General features: G+C 39.2%; 1 protein-coding gene across 1 annotated transcript in view; it reads right to left on the bottom strand.

Moving 5' to 3' along the window:
• The window catches only part of LOC139937709 (uncharacterized), a 99,787-nt gene that overhangs the window by 30,832 nt on the left and 45,090 nt on the right, over positions 1–23,865 (bottom strand). The window contains exon 3 of the mRNA XM_071932993.1: positions 1,095–1,264. Within this exon, the coding sequence (XP_071789094.1) occupies positions 1,095–1,264 (170 nt within the window). The remainder of the gene's footprint in view (positions 1–1,094; positions 1,265–23,865) is intronic.

The following is a 23,865-nucleotide window of genomic DNA, read 5'->3' on the forward strand; positions in this document are numbered from 1 at the left end:
AGATCTGGTGGTCTATTCCTCCGAGAATAGCGGACAGGTCAATCCCACGTCCAGCCCAGTTATGGTAATGACGTCCTTGAGGCAGACACTTAACCATAATTTAACTCTCTTCCCCCCATGTGTATTATCTGAGAGCCTTTCAAGGCCGAGATTGCATTGTGTTTGATTAAACTCTTAGTGCCCATTAGATGCTTGACGTGGTGTGCTCCCCGGGGAGTCAAGAAAGTTCAGGGAAGAATTTTTTTCTGACGCAATATTATGTGGTATTAATAACAAGCATCTTGCGGTGAGAAGCATCATCCAACGTGTGTTATTATTACTATGTGGTGTGTCATGGCTGAGTGGGTTCTAGTCCCGGTCTTGACACTTGTATCTTTAACCAAGAAACTTAACCATTATTGCTGCGCCCTTAGAATGGGACAGAAAACCATTGGTACTGTGTGTTGTGTAATGCGCGTTAAAAAAAACATGCACTTATCAAAACGATAAGGGGTTCACCCCGATGTTCTTGGTTAGGTCGCCCAGTAGTTCCTGTTTTGATTGGCTGCATGTTGCACCACAGCACCTTGTAACCAATTACATGCTGCTATAAAGGAATTGGTCTCATACTTAAAGGAACGTTGCAGAATTGGTAAGAAACACAAATCGTGAAGATCACAGATTTACATAAAACTTACACGGTCTAATGATTATGATAGTTGAAAACATCCCTTGAAATATTTCTGTCTGAAATGTCATATTTGATGAGAAATAAATAATCTAACTTCGCGTTTTGAGTTTATCGCTCAGTGAGCGTTTTATTCATTTTTATTTTGGCATCGATGCAATACAAAATTTGTAATCGGTTTTTCATTATTTTCTCGTGACCTAAGATGGCCGATCGATCTCAAACTTCTACAGGTTTGTCAGTTTATGTATATGTAGCTCCACAATACCTCGCAAACAAATACTGAATGCTGAAACGCTTTGAGCGGCAGTGAGTGACAGATACGAGTGCTATATAAGAAGCCACTATTATTATATTACTATTCAACTCGGCGACATCATGCACCGGGAAACAAACTCTTATATGAGACAAGAATAACAAAACTTACGCATTGTATCTTTGCTGAGCTAGGCGCAGCTCTTCTCTGCACTCGTCCAGTTCATTCTCGGTGTAGAGGGTGCTCTGAAGAAACTCGCTCTCCATTAGCGTGATGCGTTGTTTACTCTCCTCCACTCGCTGCCTCAACATGAAATACTGCTCCTTGCTGCAGCCACATACCTGAAGGAAAACACACACAAAGAGAAAATAGAAACTATCATGACATGTTTATGTTAAGGTTGTTTGTTCATCCTCAGTTCTTAAAAGGTTTGGGTACAAAATCTACAGATTTACATGAAGATAATGATGGTAGAAAGCTTCCCTTAAAATATTACTAACTGAGGTGCTGTCAATTTTTCGAAATTACTAAAACAATGTCGCATCTGAGGTTAGAGACTTGTAATTTGTTCATGGCGGTCATTAACACTCCATTCAAAAATAAGTGCATCAACAAAATGAATTGAACCTTGAAGTCCCTCTGCAAACATCTGCGTCCTAAAAATAATTCACCCAAATAAACCATGTTTGGATATCATACGCCGTCCTTTTTTTTTCTTCAATAAAAAAACTTGTTCCAAGCACTTTGCACTTGGAACACAAAGACGTGTGTATTTCAATTGCTCCTTTCACACAGCACTTAACTGCTGATTAAATCACACGAGGATCCCCCGTACACAAACATGATACACTTTGCTTGGTTACCAATTATTAATCTAACATGAAGAGCAGTCTCCGGTCCACAATGCAACCTGTTCAAGCACACAAGACACCCTAGACATTGATCATGTTGATTATCATCAAAACCAATCTTGGCTCGTCTTTTCTTCGGGAATTCTTCTTCAGAATTCTTCTTCAGAGTGCAAAAATGCACAATGGCTGGAGGGAGGGGATAGTTTCGGTTACATCTCCCTATACAATTTACAGCAGACGGCAGAGAATGATGGCATCGCATATGCGATGATATAGCCATGGAATATCTTGACGATACTGCTATCGTCATTGCAGAGAGTTCTCTCTCTCTCTCTCTCGATACATTAGCGAAGATGAAACAGGGTTCTTGATTTACAAACAATGAGATCAAGAGGTTTTCCCAGTGCAACCCCCGTTTGGGATGGACAATGAATTGAACTGATAACGCCACAAAGGGTTATCAGCAATATTTACGTTGGAAAAGAGATGTGTGTTTTATTATGGGTGTCAATTTCATTTCAACTAGAATGCACATAAATCAACAAAAGCTGAAGGGTAAAAACATAATTGATACACAGAAAGCATTATAAATTAGCACATACAGGGATTACACAATCTCATTCTATTTGTTGCATCCCTGTGGAGACATCTTCATATATATCTGTCCTTAGTCCCTATAGTTAAGAACCTCCCATAGACTTTTTTTCAAGCTCAGGAAATTCTACTCGCGCAGACACACAACCAGGGAACTAAAAACTGCATTTTGTTTTCAAAGAACAAATCAAAAATTGATTTGAGGTTTTTGTTTCAGCTGGCGAGACTGACAGACCAGATTGAAGAGACAGATATCATCCCCGACGACGAGAGGCAAATTTGTTTTTATAGCCTAGAAGCGCACAAAGGGGAAAAACAAATCATGATATCGCAACATGTGTACACAGCTTATTTGTTTGTTTGAGCACCTGCCATTATTTCATAGAGCTGCTTTAAAGCAAAATAAGTAGCAAAGCACAACAAAGTTATGCTCCTCTTGGGTTTCAACGGTGGCGTAATCACTTCATGGAAACGCAAACTAGCGTAATGATAATTAGTAAAAACTATTACAAGTTAAAATGTAGGCCCTGGAACATAATGAAAACGACAATAGTAAAGAATTTATCATTAATTTGTGTAAACAAAAACATTATTTTCAAAATGTTGTGACTTTTAACCCATACATCAGTTTCGGGTGCGACCTATGGCTCGGTTGTTGGTTCGAATCCTGAGTTTGTTTTCTGATTACCCAACTTCAAACTTGGGTCCAGTGTGAACTCTAAGCTCCTAACCGACATTTCTTTTAAAAGCGGTCTCATTTGATTTTCCGAACTCATGAAGTCCTCGCTCATAAAAAAATCTTGTTTTGCTCGAGGGTTGCTTGCAGGCCAAGCATACCAAGCATGGTAACTAAAACCACTGAAATGGAATTGGAAATGTAGACTGATACATATCTTCAGAGCAATGTTATGTTAAGTTTGTCAATCAGATTGTCGCCATGGCTGTTTTCGCCGTCAGGTATTGTTGACGGAAATTGACTTGTATGAAAGGATTCTGTTGTAATTTGTCAATTTGTATGCAATAATCGCCAAAAAAACACATTTTCAATGATTTGCTTTAAAAATAATTGTTAGCATAAAACTTACTTGGTAACAAGCAAGGGAGAGGTTGACAGTATAAAACATTGTGAGCAAAAGCTCCCTCTGAAGTAAAATAGTTTTCGAGAAAGAAGTAATTTTCCACTAAAATATTTGAATTTGATTTCGAGACCTCAGAATTAGATTTTGAGGTCCCGAAGGCAAGCATCTGAAAGCACACTACTTCGTGTGACAAGGGTACTTTTTCTTCCATTATTATCTCGCAACTTCGACGACCAATTGAGTTCATTTTTTTTTACAGGTTTGTTATTTTGTGCATATATGTTATGACAATTACCAAAGGTGTCCAGTATCTTTGTAAACCTTATTTATCTCATACCACCAAACACACAATCCGCACACTGCCTTACAATGAAATTACATACAAAAAAACGCAAGCGAGTCCACGTGCATGTAATTTTCCACATACTTGGTTCACTCAAATAGAAATACTTAAATAAGTATACTCTTCAAACCCCCCTAAAAATAGTCAGTAAAATCTCCAGCCGGTGCCTACATGTCTGATATCACTCTCATATTCAGTTTCATACTTCATCAATCCCTTCTCAACAGAGGCGTCCTTCTAAACTACTTGAAAATCGGACTAGAATGACCATCCAGTAGACAGCCTGTCACTGAACGTTCTCCGTTCATCAGCCGTTTTACCCTCTGCTTACACTGCTCTTCATTCACCATTTTCCTCCTCTTGTTTTTTCTTCTTCTTATATTCAGAGAGAGGAATTCTCTGGCTGAAGTGGCATTATTAAGGGCCTCTTTCTTCTCTGATGAAGACAAGGGCTATAAATAAAGAGGCTTGTTTACACCTTAAATTTCATCCGAGTTACACCATGCATAAGTATATTTACTATATGTAAGGAGCCAGTACTGGCACTACAGGTTTATTTTTCATTTTATTTTTTATCCACCTGTATATAGATTTCTTGTACATGGCCACTATCACTGAGGTCATATAATGGAAAGGTGTATGCCTGTACGTAATGCGCACAACTCTCAGCCAATGATAGTTCTTAATTGACCTCAGTGAGGGCGCTGTTTGGCTTTGCGGGGGTATATGTTACTAGGGGTTATATACACACTTACTTTAACACAAAATTTTAATTGTATTTATGACAAATTGCTACGGGCGTTTTTTTTCTTCAAGATTTTTGTAGACATACAACTTAGAGAGAATATTTGATTTAATGAAAAATGTATTTGTTTTTCTTTGTGTCTATAAGAACATGCACAAAATCCCCACCAAAAGCATAACCATGTTTTTGTTGCTTTCATAAGAACGTTGTTATGGTGTTTTTAGAAAAATAGAGGATGGGAATTAATTGACTATTTTCCAAAGCGATGACATACCTTTCCTTTAATTTGTCACAATTTCAAATAACGATTAGACAGATTAAAGTGGCATAGATGTACGAACATTAATCTCTATGTCAAGGAATTTGTTTAACAAAAGTGACACTTCAAACTTGAAAATAAAACTTTCACAAGATCTACAGTTCCACAAGCCAAACTGCAAGTTGCAAGTTCAACAAAAAATTATAAAATGTAGTTACAAAACAGCAAGCCAGATGTCACGATAGACAAGTTGATTGATGTAGGCAAAATATTCTACCCATCCAGCTCAGCATATACTCGTACATCACAAAACTAAAAAATTACTGTTCTCCATTTCTATGTGTAAGAGAAGACTCCATCTCTGGATTGGATTTTTCGGCAGCAAATCCATCAGAATATCTTGTTTCTTCTAGTGTCTATATAAACTAAATCCACATCTCATCATCAGAGAACGCTCTTCCGAAAAAGTACCACTCTCAAATAGACTTACACGGTACATGGCATGTCTGATTTTAATAACATACACGACTTCAGCGATTTGTTTTGACGGTACGTCTATTTACAGTAGACGTCGAGTCCCTACTTTTAAAACCATAGGTCACTTCTCATTCCGTATTCCAAGCCCATCTCCAACAGTAATAAACACAGGCACAGGTGTGAAAAGAAACAACTGACCAAACGGTACTTTCTAAAAATACAATAACCACCCCCACACTATGTATGTGGGCTGTGCATATAGGTTTCTGGTTAATGAAGGGATGGTCGTGAATATACAACCAGCCCTCTAGGGGTGGTGATAAATATTCATGCAGAGTTTTTGCTTTGTCTACGAGGAATTTCTAGTAAAACTGAGAGACCATTGATCAGATGAACTCATCACGTAAAGTTAACCCCCAGGAATCTGATGGGGGTATACGTGTAATCCCCGCCTGTGTTTACTACGTGCAGTTAAAGCCTCTACTCGGGGTCAGAGAGGTCCCAATGCATGTTTCCATGCCGCTGACGGACGGACGGACGCAAGTAGGTAAAGTCTGGTCGAAACTGGTTCAATATCAGGGGGCCTACCACAGGTCATGCATTTAGAGGCTGATGCAAAACAAGAAGACTGCATGGGATTTCCAGCATAGGAACTATGAAAGAGTTTTTCCTAATATTTCAACTTTCTTAAAGAAAGCAATATTTACTTGCACATGGATAGCCAGCCAAATATTTTATTTTTTCAGTCTTTTCATTTATTTTATTACACATTCAACAGCTTTTAAAAGCGTCATTTATCAAGATGAATATAAGTGAATAGGAGATGTATCATGTATATATGTAGGAGAGAATCCCACAACCCCTAACCCACCACAACCCTAACCCACCACAACCCTGACTCAACACACCCCTTACATACCTCAACCCTAACCCACAACACCCCTAACCCACGCAAACCCTAACCAACCACAACCCCAACCCACCACAACCCTAACCAACTCCAACCTTTACAAACCACAAACATACCACTACAACCCTAACCCACCACACCCTTACCCTAACAACCCTAACTCACCACAACCCTAACCCATCCCAACCCAAACCCACTGCAGCCCTAAGCCAATGTAACCCTAACCCACAGCAACCCTAACCCTGACAACCCTAACCCACAGCAACCCTAACCCACAGCAACCCTAACCCACAGCAACCCTAACCCACAGCAACCCTAACCCACAGCAACCCTAACCCACAGCAACCCTAACCCACAGCAACCTTAACCCACTGCAACCCTAACCCACAGCAACCCTAACCCACTGCAACCCTAACCCACAGCAACATTAACCCACAACCCTAACCCACAGCAACCCTAACCCTGACAACCCTAACTCACCACAACCCTAACCCATCCCAACCCAAACCCACTGCAGCCCTAAGCCAATGTAACCCTAACCCACAGCAACCCTAACCCACAGCAACCCTAACCCATCCCAACCCTAACCCACAGCAACCCTAACCCACAGCAACCCTAACCCACAGCAACCTTAACCCACTGCAACCCTAACCCACAGCAACATTAACCCACAACAACCCTAACCCACAGCAACCCTAACCCTGACAACCCTAACCCACCACAACCCTAACCCATCCCAACCCTAACCCACAGCAACCCTAACCCACAGCAACATTAACCCACAGCAACCCTAACCCACAGCAACATTAACCCACAACAACCCTAACCCACAGCAACATTAACCCACAACAACCCTAACCCACAGCAACCCTAACCCACAGCAACCCTAAGCCAACAGCAACCCTAACCCACAGCAACCCTAACCCTGACAACCCTAACCCACAGTAACCCTAACCCACAGCAACCCTAACCCACAGCAACCCTAACCCACAGCAACCCTAACCCACAGCAACCCTAACCCACAGCAACCTTAACCCACTGCAACCCTAACCCACAGCAACCCTAACCCACTGCAACCCTAACCCACAGCAACATTAACCCACAACCCTAACCCACAGCAACCCTAACACTGACAACCCTAACTCACCACAACCCTAACCCATCCCAACCCAAACCCACTGCAGCCCTAAGCCAATGTAACCCTAACCCACAGCAACCCTAACCCACAGCAACCCTAACCCACAGCAACCTTAACCCACTGCAACCCTAACCCACAGCAACATTAACCCACAACAACCCTAACCCACAGCAACCCTAACCCTGACAACCCTAACCCACCACAACCCTAACCCATCCCAACCCTAACCCACAGCAACCCTAACCCACAGCAACATTAACCCACAGCAACCCTAACCCACAGCAACATTAACCCACAACAACCCTAACCCACAGCAACATTAACCCACAACAACCCTAACCCACAGCAACCCTAACCCACAGCAACCCTAAGCCAACAGCAACCCTAAGCCAACAGCAACCCTAACCCACATCAACCCTAACCCACATCAACCCTAACCCACAGCAACCCTTACCCTGACAACCCTAACCCACCACAACCCTAACCCATCCCAACCCTAACCCACAGCAACCCTAACCCTGACAACCCTAACCCTGACAACCCTAACCCACCACAACCGTAACCCATCCCAACCCTAACCCATCCCAACCCTAACCCACCACAACCCTAACCCATCCCAACCCTAACCCACAGCAACCCTAACCCTGACAACCCTAACCCACCACAACCCTAACCCATCCCAACCCTAACCCACAGCAACCCTAACCCTGACAACCCTAACCCACCACAACCGTAACCCATCCCAACCCTAACCCATCCCAACCCTAACCCATCCCAACCCTAACCCACAGCAACCCTAAGCCAATGCACCCCCAGAGCAACCCTAACGCACATCAACCCTAACCCACAGCAACTTTAACCATAGATTCCTTTCTCTGTGTCCTAACCCACCACAACCCTAACCCACCACAACCCTAACCCACCAACATTTCTTCCACAGGCATGCATACACACAATTAACAACATTTTACACAGTAAATTTCTTCAGCAAACCTGTGTGGGTTTTTAAAGGATATTTTTGAGAGATGACGCATCATGTGATCTCTAAAGAGAAGGGGGAATTCAAGCGGTTAGTTCTTAGTGAGCGTAGGTTTTACGATGGCTCTTAATGGGTAACTAATTCTTTATAATGCAGTATGGGATTAACTTGAATAATTTCCCCCAAGGTTTACTTCTATCGTAATAGCCAACCACTAGCATTTTGCACATTAACTATTACTTGTTTTTTTTTATGAACTGGAGAAAACACGCCTTTTTTTTTAATGTCACTTAATTCCTCGAGACAACATGTTTTTTAAAGGCTTTTCCAAACACAATTTCTAATGCACTTGGATTTTGTTCTTTAAAAAGACCTTCCTAATCATTATCCCCTAATTTGTTATATATTTTTTACATTTAGGCCTAAGTCAATGTTTTTTAAAGTATAAAACCCGCACAGTCAAAAAGATCTCATATTTTCTAGACAGCATTTCAAAAACCTTTAGATGAGAAATGGCCACCTTTAAAAGCAGTGTATACTTTAAATGCACAATTCTATATATGTCCTAATCATTACTTATTTATCCCCTAATTTGTTATATATTTTTTACATTTAGGCCTTAGTCAATGTTTTTAAAAGTATAATAACCCGCACAGTCAAAAAGATCCAATTTTTTCTAGACAGCATTTCAAAAACCTTTAGATGAGAAATGGCCACCTTTAAAAATAGTGTATACTTTAAATGCACAATTCTATAGAAGTCAGTTTTATAAAACAGCATACAGACAATGTAATGAGATTTACAATCCATACCTAGTGATCAGGGCCCAATTTCATAGAGCTGCTAAGCACAAAAATTTGCTTAGCATGAAATTTCTTCCTTGATAAAAACAGGGTTACCAACCAAGTTTTACATTTGTTGCATATTGATTGTTACTGGTATTCAGCTGTTGTTTGCTTATCATGAAAATCACGTGGAAATTTGGTTGGTAATTCTGTTTTTATCAAGGAAGAAATTTTCATGCTAAGCAAATTTGTGTGCTTAGCAGCTCCATGAAATTAGGCCCTGTACTGTTTTTATGTTTGCAGCTTAGGAAGTAAACCTCAACTGCCAAACCTCTATCTCAACTCCCTTGAGAAGTCCAGACTTTCCCTCCACTAACCACCCTCATCAATTCAAGATGATAACTGCTTTCCACAAATAAAATATATGGAAAATGATGTAAATATCTTTCAAACAGAAAGACTCTGCTAATTCTAAGGTGGAAACAAAAGGACATTAACTATTTCTGACATTTATAAATACCCATTTATAAATCCAACACTTTTGGGTAAGTTGAGGTATAATTCTACCTCAAGATTCTTCAGAAGTATGGACAGTAATTTACCAGAAACTTCTTTGAAATCCTACACACATCATGTTAATTCCACCATGGGGGTCGTCTGCAGTTATTGTCCACTGCTTCATGCCGAGTGACTAGAGTTGATAAACCTCTTATGAACCATCACTCTGAAACATGACTGTATCAGACAGACTGATTGACCTGATTCAAGATGGGGAAAGAGGTCCCAATGCCCAAGATGCTTCATCATCTGTGGCCACTCCTCTCACTTTCTTCATAAGTTCCTGTCACTATCTTTCTCTGATCTTCCTCTGTCTTTGTCTGCCCCCTCTCTCTCTCTCTCTCTGTCTTAATAACCGATTGCTTCTCCCCGGATGCATTTCTCCAGGATTTATACACGATGAATGTTATCAGCTCCAGCAGCTTTCTTCTTTAAGCAGGAAAGTGCCGGATTAAAGTATTTTCTGATGACCTTCCATAGGTCAGAATTCGATCTGAAATCAGAAGTAGTCTTCGGCTCTTATGGAAGTTCGATCTGAAATCAGAAGTAGTCTTCGGCTCTTATGGAAGTAGGGAATTCCTGGCTTCTGTCTAGCGTATTTCACATAATAAAACAGCGTTTTAAAACAGTGTAAAATACCATGATATTGGATATCATTCCAGTGCAATTTTTGTAAACATCCTAAACCATCCAATGACATGAAATTTCTGCAACGGGTTATTTAAATAAAATAGAATACTTTTTTATTATTATAATAAGTTCACCCCAAACATGGCTTAGAGCCACTCTTGGTGAGGGGCTACAAAAAAAAATCTTCAAGATGTAAATACTCAGGACAGCTGAAGGTAGGAATCGATGTTCCTCTTAAAATTGTATGATTGTATGATGGAATAAAACATGCACCAGGCAAGGAGTTCCAAAGAGACAAAGCTGACGGAATGGCACTTTGTTCTGCATCTCAGTAAAGCAAGAAAAGATGGGACAGAAGAAGCACAAAGGCTTTTCTCATGCCTAAACATCCTTAGAGGAGGAACCAGGTCAGACGAACTGGTGGGACATTCACTATGAAAATATCTGTAGAAAATAGAGAGGCTGGCGACAGACCTACAATGGGAAAGAGGTTGCTACATGTATGTTGATCACATCCCTTCACCAACAAGATTAACACTACGCCTCCACTCCATCTAATAAAGACAAATGACAGGCAGAAGCTCTGGCCCAAATGTGACAACAGTACTCCATTAGGGGAAGTATAGTTGTCTTATACAGATAGAGAGGCATCAGGGCCCAATTTCATAGAGCTGCTTAGCGTTCAAAAGTCTCCCGTTGGCAGACAAAGTAAAAGAAAAGACAATTGTTAGACTCAAAAGGTTCTCCTCCACCTGTATACAGTCTGATACAAAAATCTGGACAATTCAATAATGAATCTGTGCATTTCATCCACATCACCCTTGCTGCTGTCAATAAGTCCTTCTTCCTTGTCCTTCACATTTTCTTATCTTGTCATCTCAGCTATAGATCCAATCAAGGGCCACATAACAGACCCTCCCTAACTGTCACACTTGTATATAGTTCAGCTATACAGGTCACGAGAGCATAGTCACACCATTAAGAGCAATGTTCTTAACAAAGTCAGTTACAATGTAGTGGGGGAAAGTGGGTTATCAAGTTACAGAAAAGGTTCAACATTGATTATCGGCTGATTCCTCAAACCATCTTGTGTTCATGTCGAGTATCTCAAAACTAAGCTGTTGAAAGTTGTCTGAAAAGGGTACAATTTGCTGACAACAATTAACCACAGGTATGTTATACAGTCAAATCTTGTAAAAGTCAATTCAATTCAAGAATACATTTATATCCATACTCTCATTTAAGAATAAGGACAGTTACATGTATTACAGAGTAACGCAAAACATCATTAAGTCACAGTAAACATAAATAAATAAATAGAGTACGGAGCCGTTTTGGTAAGCATGAGCTTGTAAAATAACAGCCAGACAGACAAGAAAACAAGACAACTAGACATACAGACAGACAGTCAGACAAAAGGACAGATGAACATAATTCATGAGTTTGTAATAAAAGCGACAAGATGGCAGAACAGTTATAACAATAGCGCTGGGACTAGCCAAATGACCTCTTTATAACAAGAAGAGTGTTATAAAGACAGCAAAATAAAGAAACGCAAAGCAGAAATGAGATTCAGGACTTTGGGATGTACTCTTCATATGCAGAACCTCTTTCAAGGCAGTGGACACTATTAGTAATTGTCAAAGACTAGCCTTCACAGTTAGTGTATCTCAACATATGCATAAAATAACAAACCTGTGAAAATTTGAGCTCAATCGGTCATCGAAGTTGCGAGATAAAAATGAAAGAAAAAACACCCTTGTCACACGAAGTTGTGTGCGTTTAGATGGTTGATTTCGAGACCTCAAGTTCTAAATCTTAGGTCTTAAAATCAAATTCGTGGAAAATTACTCCTTTCTCAAAAACTATGGCACTTCAGAGGGAGCCGTTTCTCACATTGTTTTATACCATCGACCTCTCCCCATTACTCGTCACCAAGAAAGGTTTTATGCTAATAATTATTTTGAGTAATTACCAATAGTGTCCACTGCCTTTAAAACAGTGTTCTTTATAATGAGGGTTGACTTGATATCAGGATCATTGTTATAAGAGGACGGCAAAACAAAGCCGCACAAAGCAGAAAAGAGATTCAGGAAGTCATTGTGTTCTCTTTAGAAGCAGAAACAATGCTCTTTATAATGGGGGTTGACTTACATTAATTTCAAACAACAGGATTGCGTTCAAGTCAAAACTACTCTAGGTACAATCTTAAAGGGAAGTGCACGTTTGGTAATTACTCAAAACAAATATTAACTTAAAAACTGACTTGGTAACTTGCATTGGAGAGCTGATGATAGTATAAAACATTGTGGGAAACGACTCCCTCTAAAGTAACATAGTTTTTGAGAAAGAGGTGAATTCTCACTAAAATAATAAAAGACTTCTAGCTAGAAGTCTTTTATTCCTATCTGAATTCACACAAATTTGTCCAACAAGGGTGTTTTTTCTTTCATCATTTTCTCCCAACTCCGATGACCAATTGAGTTCAAATTTTCACATGTTTCTTATTTTATGCATGTTGAGATACATTAAGTGAGAACACTGGCCTTTGACAATTACCAATAGTGTACCTTCCCTTTAACCCCTGAAAAACAAAAGGCGCCAGCTTAATAAAGGATCCCATTCACGGTTACTACAGTGTCCTACTTGTCAAGTTTAATATCAATATCCAGTCACTTATGCCTTAAAAACAATTCAATCAGTCCTCAAGTTGGGGGGGGGGGGGGAATACATCTTTAATGTATGTATTTATGTTTCTTTCTTGCGGGGCCTGATAAAAAATGTTTGCACACAAACTTAAATTCCGTTCGCGTACCGCGACAACAAAACTAAAAGCGCATATTATTAGATGCAAAATAGCTGGGAGCCAAAATGTGCATTTGCTCTTGCCCGCTTGCTCTCTGTACACGACGATAGATTGAGAGAAGACTCCATTAGTGATACGAAGCGTGCATCAATTCTCAGTGAACTCGGCAGCAGCTGCAGTGGTTGAATTGAAGCGATCTTATTATCTCCAGGAAAAGCCCATGATTTTTAGCACGTAAGGCGACCAAAACACTTACATTACGCTAAGTAGAATGATTCCACTTAAGCCTGCGTGGGATGAGGATACATTCTAAAAACCAATGTAGCCTTCTTAATGTGGCAATTCTTAATGTGGGGTTCAATTTCTACCTACCCAATGCACCTTATGTTCTATATTCTGAACTTGGAAATTAAGTGTAATAAAAAAAAACACAGCGGTGTCAGACATGACTTGTATTTCATTATACAATTGTTGCATGCTGTGATGGGGTCCATGGTGTTTTGTACACCCGAGGGGGAAAATGGAACCCAAGTCGAGGCCGAGGGTGCCATTTCCCCTCGAGGGTGTACAAAACCCATGGACCCCAGTCACAGCATGCAACAATTGTTTTGTTATACCTTGGTAACATGATTATTCCTGTTCTTGAAGTTCTGTTGTCATCTTCAAACGTTATTACGACGGACTATTCATTGTTTAATATAAAGCAGAGGAACAAGAAACAATTCCCTCGAACCCGCGGTTGTTTCGTACACAGCGCTGGAAATCGACCAACGGAAATCGAACAACGTATTATGTTCATCTGTCCTTTTGTCTGTTTGTCTGTCTGTCTGGTTGTCTTGTTTTCTTGTCTGTCTGGTTGTGTTGTTTTCTTGTCTGTCTGGCTGTGTTTTACAAGCTCATGTATACCAATACGGCCCCGTACTCTATTTATTTATTCATGTTTACTCTTACTTAAAGATATGTTTTGCTTTATTCCGTAACACATGTAACTGTTGTTATTCTTTTATGAGAGTATGGAAATAAATGTATTCTTGAATTGAATTGAATTGAATTGAGGGATTGGCTTGCTCAGAAGGAAGGAAGTTGATGGATGAGGTACACTGTACTATTGCATCTAAGGCCTGTGTGCTTCATTTTTGAAAGGGCAAGGACACCAAGACAGTTTTTCCTTGGTAAAGGGCACCCTATCTATATAAGGAAATTGTACATTTTCTACTGTAGCATTTCAAGAGGCACCAAGGCAATGCACAGAGGCTATCGCTGTCGTTACCTCCGTGAAGTACTAGGCCTGGTTATAATATGTACACTTGTGATTGCCGAACACCTGTATAGTTAGTTTTTGAAAGGGGCAAAGACACCAAGGCATTTTCTCCTTGGTAAAGGGCAACCTAGATGAGGAAGTTGTAAATTTCTACTGAAGCATTTCAAGGGGCACCAAGGCAATGACCAGGGGGCATGGATGCAATCACCAATCCCCAGTAAAGTATCAGGCCTGAACGACACTTGCGTATTGTACATCAAGTAATAGCGGACTATAAAGAACACATCAGCAACCAAAAAAAGTACAGTTAAATTCCTCTTGCATGACCACCGCATAATCCAAGGTGAGAAAAGACGGCGAAAAAAAAGAAGAAGAAGAAAAAGAAAAAAAAACAGACATGTGTTAAAAACTGTTGGACTGTGGGAGCAGCCAATTTATTCAGAGAGACAAGCGCTGCCCGTCGGTTGGTTCACTGGAACTCTGGCTCAATCCTCATAAAAAGGTCTCGTCTCGGGACAATCATTGCAATGGGGTGTGACATCACCCCAGTGTAATCAAAACAGAGTTATGCAAAACGAGTTTCTCTCTCCCCGGCAGAAGATGTGATTAGTTTATTTCCACAGGTGCTATCGCAAAACCACAAGAAGCCAAACACATATTTTTTCCCCGCTGAACTAGCCTTAGAGAGAGACCTGACCGTAGATCAAATATTCTGTCGTCTGGTAAACAGGATGGTTGTATATGGCCCAGTGTCATAAAAGCTGTTAAGAAGAAATTATTGCTTAGCTACTTTATTTTGAAAACCAGACAAAAGTATTTGTTTTAAAGATCACAATATACTAAACAGTATAATTATATTTTCAGCTCACCCTACATAGTATGATGAGAGAAGGATGCACTGCACTACTAGGCAATTGCCTCCATGCCCCTGATCATTGCCTTAGTGCCCCATGAAATGTTCCCACAGAAATTGAACCTTGCCCTTCCAAAATCAAAGTATCAAGAATCATCAATGATATCAATTTTCACTCTGAAGTAAGGAACTTGCTACGTCACAGAAACCAGTGGAATTTGAATATTAATCGCCCAGCAGTGTGGCACTTACACTGCTGTCATTTTGATTGTCTCTGGAAATAAGTGTCCGCTGACAGCTTAAGAGGGTTTTAAATCAGACAGCTGATTACATACAAGAAATTTCAACCCAAACCTGCATCTCTCAAACTGACAGTAACATGTAAATTCAGTGTTTCTACGTATGTCACCATGGCGATGACGGCCAACTGAGGGTTCTGACCAAAGATGATATCTCCAATCGCCGTGACCACTTCTTCTCTTCAGCGCTCACACCATAACAAAAATTACTTGATTAGTACTTGAAAGCTTCTTTTGAAATTTATAGAGGCCCAGTTCATCCCGACGTTCTTGTTTGCAGTAATGAAAGATAAAATATTCCATATTTGGCAAATGCAGACCGTCTTTTAAAAGTCCCCATTATGTGTGGGTTTTTTCTTTTTCTTCAAAGGAATTGGCTCTTTTTGTTTAAACTGAAGTTTGCTGCATATCAACTGGGGCCCCCTTTCAATATCGACTGGGCCCCACTTTCGTAGATCTGCCTAATATATGAACACAAAAAACTACAATATGTCAACCAGATTCAAGATTACTGGCCAATATACCATGTAACATGAACCATTTTCAACAGATATCCTGCTTATTTTTGCTAAGCAAAACACCACATGGCACTATTTTCTGCCCAAGTATCTACATGAAACTAGGCCCCGGCTTGTAAATACGTTTCTGCCCTCTATATTTCTTCCTCCGAATCAACAACAATTTTTTTTTTTTTTTCAGGTAAAAAAAATAATAATAAAAATATTGATCGTCTGCTCATACATGTAAGAAGAAAAAGGGGGGGAAAATCAGCTCCTAGCAAACCCGGGGGCAATTTTCCCACATGTGGGAATAATACTGAGCGCCCGTACAAAATAATAGCATTGGCACATTACTCTTGGGAGTGCCATCACCGCACTTTTCTTGAAAAACATATTTTGTAAAATGAGATTAAAAATTTTCGGCAAGAATAGCTTTTGAAGCACTTGCCATTTATACGCAAACAATGATGCAAATCTGCAGTAACCTTACGGAAAGAACAACTTGTTTTTATCTTGACATTTTCATCTCTGCAATTGAAGGGACTAAAGAGTACGTGAATTTTCGTTTAATTTTGTTGCAATCTTGTTTGATTCTATCGCCTTTTTTTATTATTTTATTTTATATTCCTTTTTCCGGAACAGAAATTAATTCCCTTCAAAGTGAAACAAGTTTAACATGTATTAACTTAAACCCTGGCATGTCTTGATACATTCAATTATACATGAAATTGTTTTGGGTTTGGACAAAATATAAATTTACGTAAGTGTAGGATTTAAGTGTAAGATTTTTTAAGGGTCATGCAGGTGTGAAAGATGGGGGTCGGCGGAATCCAATTATACTTTGCAACTTTGATGTACTATGAAGACTATTTACAAAAATGATACTAAAATTTTTTTCAGTACCCCCCCTGGAAAATAATGGTACATCCTAAAAATGAGCCCAAAATCATGTACAAGAAGCAGCTTAAAAACAGTTTTACTTCAAATTTACAGAAGGTACTACAGAAAAACTAAGCAACCTATTGATCTCAAACAAAAATAAATTTAATTTGCATACCTTTGTGCTTGCATACACAACAGTACAGATGCTTACTACTTAAGCAACATTTTTTTTCTGTTGCACCAAATTACTCCATTTTGCCAAAAAGAAAAGAAAAGGAAAACATGGAATTTTTGCCCTTTTTGAGATTTAAATATTTTCTATATTCAGGCTAATTTCCAAATGTCCTTTACAAAAACATATTGCACACCCTTCAGCAACAGCCCTATGCTTTCAAAAGTGTGGGTTCTTATTTTTTCCTTGAGGTAGAGGTCTTAAAGTAGTTGTCTTTTTGTGCTTTGTCAAGTTTGCAACAAGTTAGACATTCCTTTTAAAAAACATGATTTTAAAATAAATTTCATTTATTTTGCAATCAAGTTTAACAATTAGGATCAGATCAAATTAATTTTGTTAGGATAAAAGTGAAATACAAAAATGGACCTTGACCATTTCATGTTTAATGGTGCTTTAAAGCTATATCTACGGGCAAGCAATTGTGTTATATTATTAGTACCGCAGGGGTAGACCTTGGAATTTTGTTGCTATTACTGTATTTTTTCTTGTTCTATTTTATCATTTTTTTGTTATCCCCTTAATCAAATTAATATTCAATTAAAAAAAAAAAAAATTGAAGATCCGGCACTGGCTTAAGCCAATCACTTGGTGGCGCTATTTTCTGCAATGGCTTTAGATGGTCACTTGGTGGCGCTATTTACATGTCTCCATTATGCACACATGCAGACTGCTGTGGAATCACACAAAGCCTGTCATAACAAGTGAGATTTATATAGAGTGATTTTCGGTGTTATTTTCTGAATTGTTTGCTTGAAAATGACTTGTTCATTTGGAACTGACGATTCTCCTTGTGGTGCTGCATATTTTGCTGTTGATAATACAACTATTATTCCTCTGCAATCATGCACTGATGATATAACTGGACATTTGCGATTTCTCAAGTTAACTGAGAAAAGCGGCAGTAAACTTAGTGAATGGGAATTGATCCTAAATAGAGCTGGTCTATTTAAGCATGGTGATCAGGAGAGGGCTGGACTTACAATATGTCCCAAGCACAGGAGTGGTCTGGGACGAAACTGGTCTGGGGCAAGGCAGCAACAATGCAAGCATCCAGATCACACCGACAAGAGAACCACATACAAGGATATGAGGCGTGCTAACCAAACGATGTCAGAGCAGGTCTATGACCTATATAAAGCCATGCTTCCTATAGGATCTGGTAAGTTACTATTTCGCTGAGTTTGTGTGTAAAGTCAATACATTCCAGCGCATTGAATTTTGTAAAATGCGCTTTATAAGTCTCATTTATTATTATTATTATATTACATTACTACCATTTGTAGGATTTTTGATAAGGGGGTATTATAGGGTACATGTATGTGTAGCTTCGAAATGTGGACCGTGTGTGTGTTATTGGGCGGGGGGGGGGGGGGGTTGCATTGCAACCCCCCCCCCCCCGCAACACTCCTTGGAAGGGCCTGACTACTTCATGATTCAAATCATGGTATGTTTTTATTTTTCAGCTGTGTGTGGAAAGTGCCGAAAGAGACACTACGTAACCATCAGAAATACAGAAGGACCATCATGCAGCGGCAGTGTAAGTGTGTTTTAGTAAGTTAGTTAACCTTTTCTTTAATACAATGGAAAGTTGTATACTAATGGACGATAACATGATCATTTCATTTAATGTAATAATCTGGACAGAGTATTACAACTTATAGTTCACCTTTCCTAGACTTGTTTTCTTATAGCTTGTTGATCCTGCTGGTGACGTGTCAGTCCATATTTCTGAACCTACTGAAGAATTAGATGTTTCTTCGGATGATACCCATGAGCCCTCTCGTCTTCTAACTAAAGTTACACGTATTCCAGGTGATGCTACCGATGGACCCAATTCCCAATGCGGTTCTGATACCAGAAAGGTAAATCCTATGCATATTCATATAATGTGGCAATCTTCTCACGGGTACTAGTTACATAAACCATCGTTACATAATTTGATGAGGACTTAGAATAAACATAGATCTTCATGTATCAGTTATTATAGCTGTTTGTAATTTAACATTTTCATTTGTTCGTTTGCCAATCAAAATAATGTCATGTTTTTGCATTTTATTATCGTTTTCTCTCCATACAGTTATCCCCTACTACACAGCAGCCATCTACTCTTTTCATTACAACAGGAGTTGGGACTAAAAACCAACCAACTGTAAGTGCCTTGCGTAGGACGATTAGCGCAGACAGCTGCAGCAGCAGCACATCAAGTGATACCCTAGATGCAGAAACAAGTGTGTGGGTTGATGAAAAGATGATGCAAGAGGAGAGTAGAACAGCTCTGAATCATGCACTTGGCATCATTGGAGGGGGTCGAAATAGTCCACTTTTGTCTACTCTGAACACTGAATGGAATGATATCAGTCGCACACAACAAAACTATTATGTTAGGAAAGTAAATGAAGCAATCGATTCTGTGCTAGAAGCAGTTGCACCTGGACAAGAAAAACTACTTTGGGAAGCAGTGAAAACATCAAAAGGTATAACTGATGATCACGAACCACAGCAAAAAAGAAAAAAGTGGGATCAGCAATCTATAGACACTTTGCTTGCAGCATACTATGCTGCAGATACATGGCAGACTCGTCAACAGATACTTTCTTTATTTGCCAATGACTTTTCAAAGAGTATCCTACAGGAGCTGATTCCAGGAATTACAATTTATCGTATAGATCAGGCACGTATGCATGGACTTACAGCAGGTATTGGGCAACCCTTCCCTGAGAGGGTATCTACAACCAGGGTTAAACTAGACCCAACAAAGGCAGACCATTTTATTGATTTTATTTCTCAACCAGCACTCCTTCAGGATGTTGCTTATGGTACCAGAAAGTTGAAGCTTGATACAGGTGAAACTATTCTCATGCCTAATGCCATTAGGACAGTTATACCATCTAGAATCATTCAACAGTACAAAGTGTTCTGCCAAACAACTAACTTTGAACCTTTATCAGACAGCACACTTCAGAAAATTCTCAAGGTTTGTAGTGCCTCGCAACAAAAATCAATGCAAGGCTTAGATTATATTGCCACCGATGGTGTCCAGGCCTTTGACGATCTAGAAGCGGTGATTGACAAACTAGTTGAAACTGGTAATGTAGATGAGATTTGGCAAAAAAGAATAAAAGAACAACTAAAACTGGCCAAACGATATTTGAAAATAGACTTCAAAACTCATGTTACGCTGCAAGATGAATGTGCCGACCACTGCCTCACATTTGCACTGAGTGATACTAATTATCTTGGATTGTATAGTTTACAGTGTGGACATAACCATGAACAGGTTTGTGATAGATGTCAAGGTTTGCAAACCACACTTAATGATATCAAGCGTAAAGCTCAAGCCAGCACAATGCCTGAAGTAGATAAAGTCCGAATTCTTCATGAATTTTCACTACTTGAGTCGGACATACTTTCTTGGAAAAGACACCTATTGAGAACAGTGAACCAAGAACTTGGGAAACAAAATGTTCTCAGTCAACTTGGAAATGATGGTGCCTTGATTATTATGGACTGGGCCATGAAATACCTGCCACAGAGATATAGGGAAAAAATGACAGATTTTTATGGAAAGCGTGGCATTAGCTGGCACGTCAGCTGCGTCATCACAAAGAAGGAGGATGGTTCTGATTTTGATGTCAATTGTTATGTACACATCTTTGAAAGCTGCATTCAGGATTGGTATACAGTGGCAAGCATAATTGAAAATCTGCTTAAGACCGCTAAGAAAGATAACAACACCATCGAACAAGTATTTCTCCGCAGTGATAATGCCGGGTGTTATCATAATGCTCACTTACTGCTAGCATTGCCCAGCATTTCTGAGAGAGTTGGCCTAAAGATATGCCGCTTTGACTTTTCAGATGCACAATCTGGTAAAGACATTTGTGACCGGAAAATATCACCTATGAAATCACATATGAAATTCTGGGTAAATGAAAAGCATGACATTACAAATGCAGAACAGATGAAGGAAGCTCTAGATTCCCATGGTGGCATCAAAGGATGCCAAACTGCTGTTTGTCAAACCAACAAAGAGAGACAAGAGGGGAGTGGCAAGTGGGAAGGAATAAGTCTGCTGAATAACTTTGAATTCCGAGATAAGGAAATTCGTGCATGGAAGGCATATGAAATAGGAACTGGTAAAGACTTCAAAATAGCAGCAATGGGGAAAACATTCCGAGGGAAGACATCACTTCAGATTGTGACCGATTTTGAGCCACCTCGAGAGTTGGGAACCATGCCAAGGACATCGATGCCAGGCAGGACAGGTAGATCAAACCTGTTTTCTTGTTAAGAACCAGGTTGCTACCTATGCTTTCAAACACCTCAAGAAGTAAATATCCACATGGATACTGGAGTTCATGTAAAAAAACTTGAGCAGGAATCAGCGTACGATCGCATAAGAAAGCAGTGGGCGGACAAAGTTTCAGGTGTCCACGCTCAACAACAATATACAGTGCCTCTGATACCAGCAGTTGAGGAAGAGTCTAGCACCAGCTCAGGAACTGCAGCTAGATCAGCTGGGGAAATGATAATACAGAACATGGGATGGGCATTGAAAGGTCCAAGAAAAGTATCAGCTTTGTCTGAAAATGTCAAATCTTTTCTGACTGATCAGTTCAACGCAGGTGTAAGAACTGGGCACAAAGCCGATGCCACGCACGTTGCAAAAGTCATGAAAACCTTGAAAAATATTAATGGTCAGTTTGATTTCCTTCCCGCAGAATGGCGGACTGCGAAACAAATTGCAAGTTTTTTTAGTAGGCTTGCAGCTGCTCAGAAAAGGCATCAAGCAGGTCAAGGTCACCATGATGTGGACGTAGATGCAAGTGAAGAAGACTTTCGTACTTGGGAAACTTCAGAAAATGAAGAAAGACTTCGCAAATCAGTTTATGCTGAAATAGACATTTCCCATCCAATCATATTTGGTGATATCAATGTTTGTACTCTAATTACACAGGGCAAAGGTAAATCAAAACGCATAAGTGAATTGAAAGATATGTGTGAACACTTTGGATTGAAAGTTGAAGGACCTGAAACGCGCAAAGACAGTTTCATCAAAGTACTGAACAGCCATGTTGGTCAATGTACATGTACTTGTACCAGCAAAGGTGGCTCCGAAGACGAGACATAATCATCATAGTATGCCTTTCACAATGTAACTAAATATATGTAAACAATTAAAAAGTGCACTTATGTTATCATTTTTAACACTGACTATTAGCAAGGTCCAAAATATAAAAGGCTTGTAATTAATAGAGTACAGTGTATTATCAAAAATAATTGTTTTATATTTTGTTTGCAATGTAAATGAATCAGAAACATAAAAAAGGTATAACAGGTCAAACTGATTTACATGTATGTCCCAAAAGTGTTATAGATCAGAAGTTTGAATCGCTATTACAACTGCAACTGTTTATGATAGCGCCAATATACCATTGCATGCATATGATAGGAGAATAGGTTCTCCCTTGAGTAAAAAAAAAAAAGAACACCTAATAATTTATAAATGTCACGTGCATTTGTCATTACTATAATTTGTTGACTTAAAAAATGGCCCTGAACGTTTTTCTTGAACATGCAATTAAATTGCTATAAAACAATTATTGTGTTGATGCTGTACAGGGTGGCCCAATCTTTAGCTAATATTATTTTTTTTTCAATAAAGATTGTTTTTCTCATGATAAAGTCTACCGCCCACAGCCTCGCTTTGACCCTTAAAGTATGACGTCAGCATAAATATTAAGGAGGGCGTATTGTGCACAATTAGATAAACCATGTGGTTGGGATGGTTTAAAAAAAAACTTTCAAGGAATGGAATGTTCCAAATTCATTAAAATTTATTTTTCTGTAAACAGTAAAAGAACAATGATGCTTTGTATCTGTTTAGTTATTGGAACTCAAAAGTGTCAATAAAAAGGAAGCGGTAATTCGATTAAACTGGAAAACACGATTTTTTGCTTACAATTATAGGTAAATATGACCCATGTACAAAATTCCCTACCTCAACAATTTTGAAAAAACCCAAATGTTCAACTTAATATCCTTCAAGTACACAACATAACCTCTTACAAATGTGAGTTTCAATGTTGAACTAGCCTGAATAAAGAAAGTACATTGAATTCAAATTTCAGTAATTTCGGAAGTTTTGAGTAATTTAACAAAACACCATTTTTATGCCATTTTTAAAATTCACTAGCAAAATTTCTAAACCAAACAAGCAAATTTAAGAAATGCAATGTTATTATATATAGAACACTACAGACATGACCCAAAAATTTTAAAAATCGGTTGAGTTTAAAGCACTTTTCTGTAAAGATAGAATTTAGGGTAATTTCAGTGAAAAACACTAATTTCTTTGCATTGGAGGTGTCCAAATTCAGGGGGGTCCCACCCAAGCTAACAGAGGGGTGCCATGAATTTTTTAACATTGCCAATGGGGAACCATTCACCCCCCTTGATGATCCCCAAAATATAATTGAAATTCGCCGACCTTCATCTTTCAACTTTTTCAACAGCCTGCATGAACCTTAAAAAATCTGACACTTAAACTTGCAACCTCTTGATTTTTATGCAAGCACTCAACCAACTGAGTTATCTGGCTCTTATGTTGGCAGCACCCTTATTTAAAGGCAGTGGACAACTATTGGTAATTACTCAAAATATTTATTAGCACAAAACCTTACTTGGTAACGAGTAATGGGGAGAGGTTGGTGGTATAAATCATTGTGAGAAACGGCTCCCTCTGAAGTTGAGTACTTTTC

This window comes from Asterias amurensis, chromosome 1, assembly GCF_032118995.1.
Source record: "Asterias amurensis chromosome 1, ASM3211899v1".
NCBI lineage: Eukaryota > Metazoa > Echinodermata > Asteroidea > Forcipulatida > Asteriidae > Asterias > Asterias amurensis.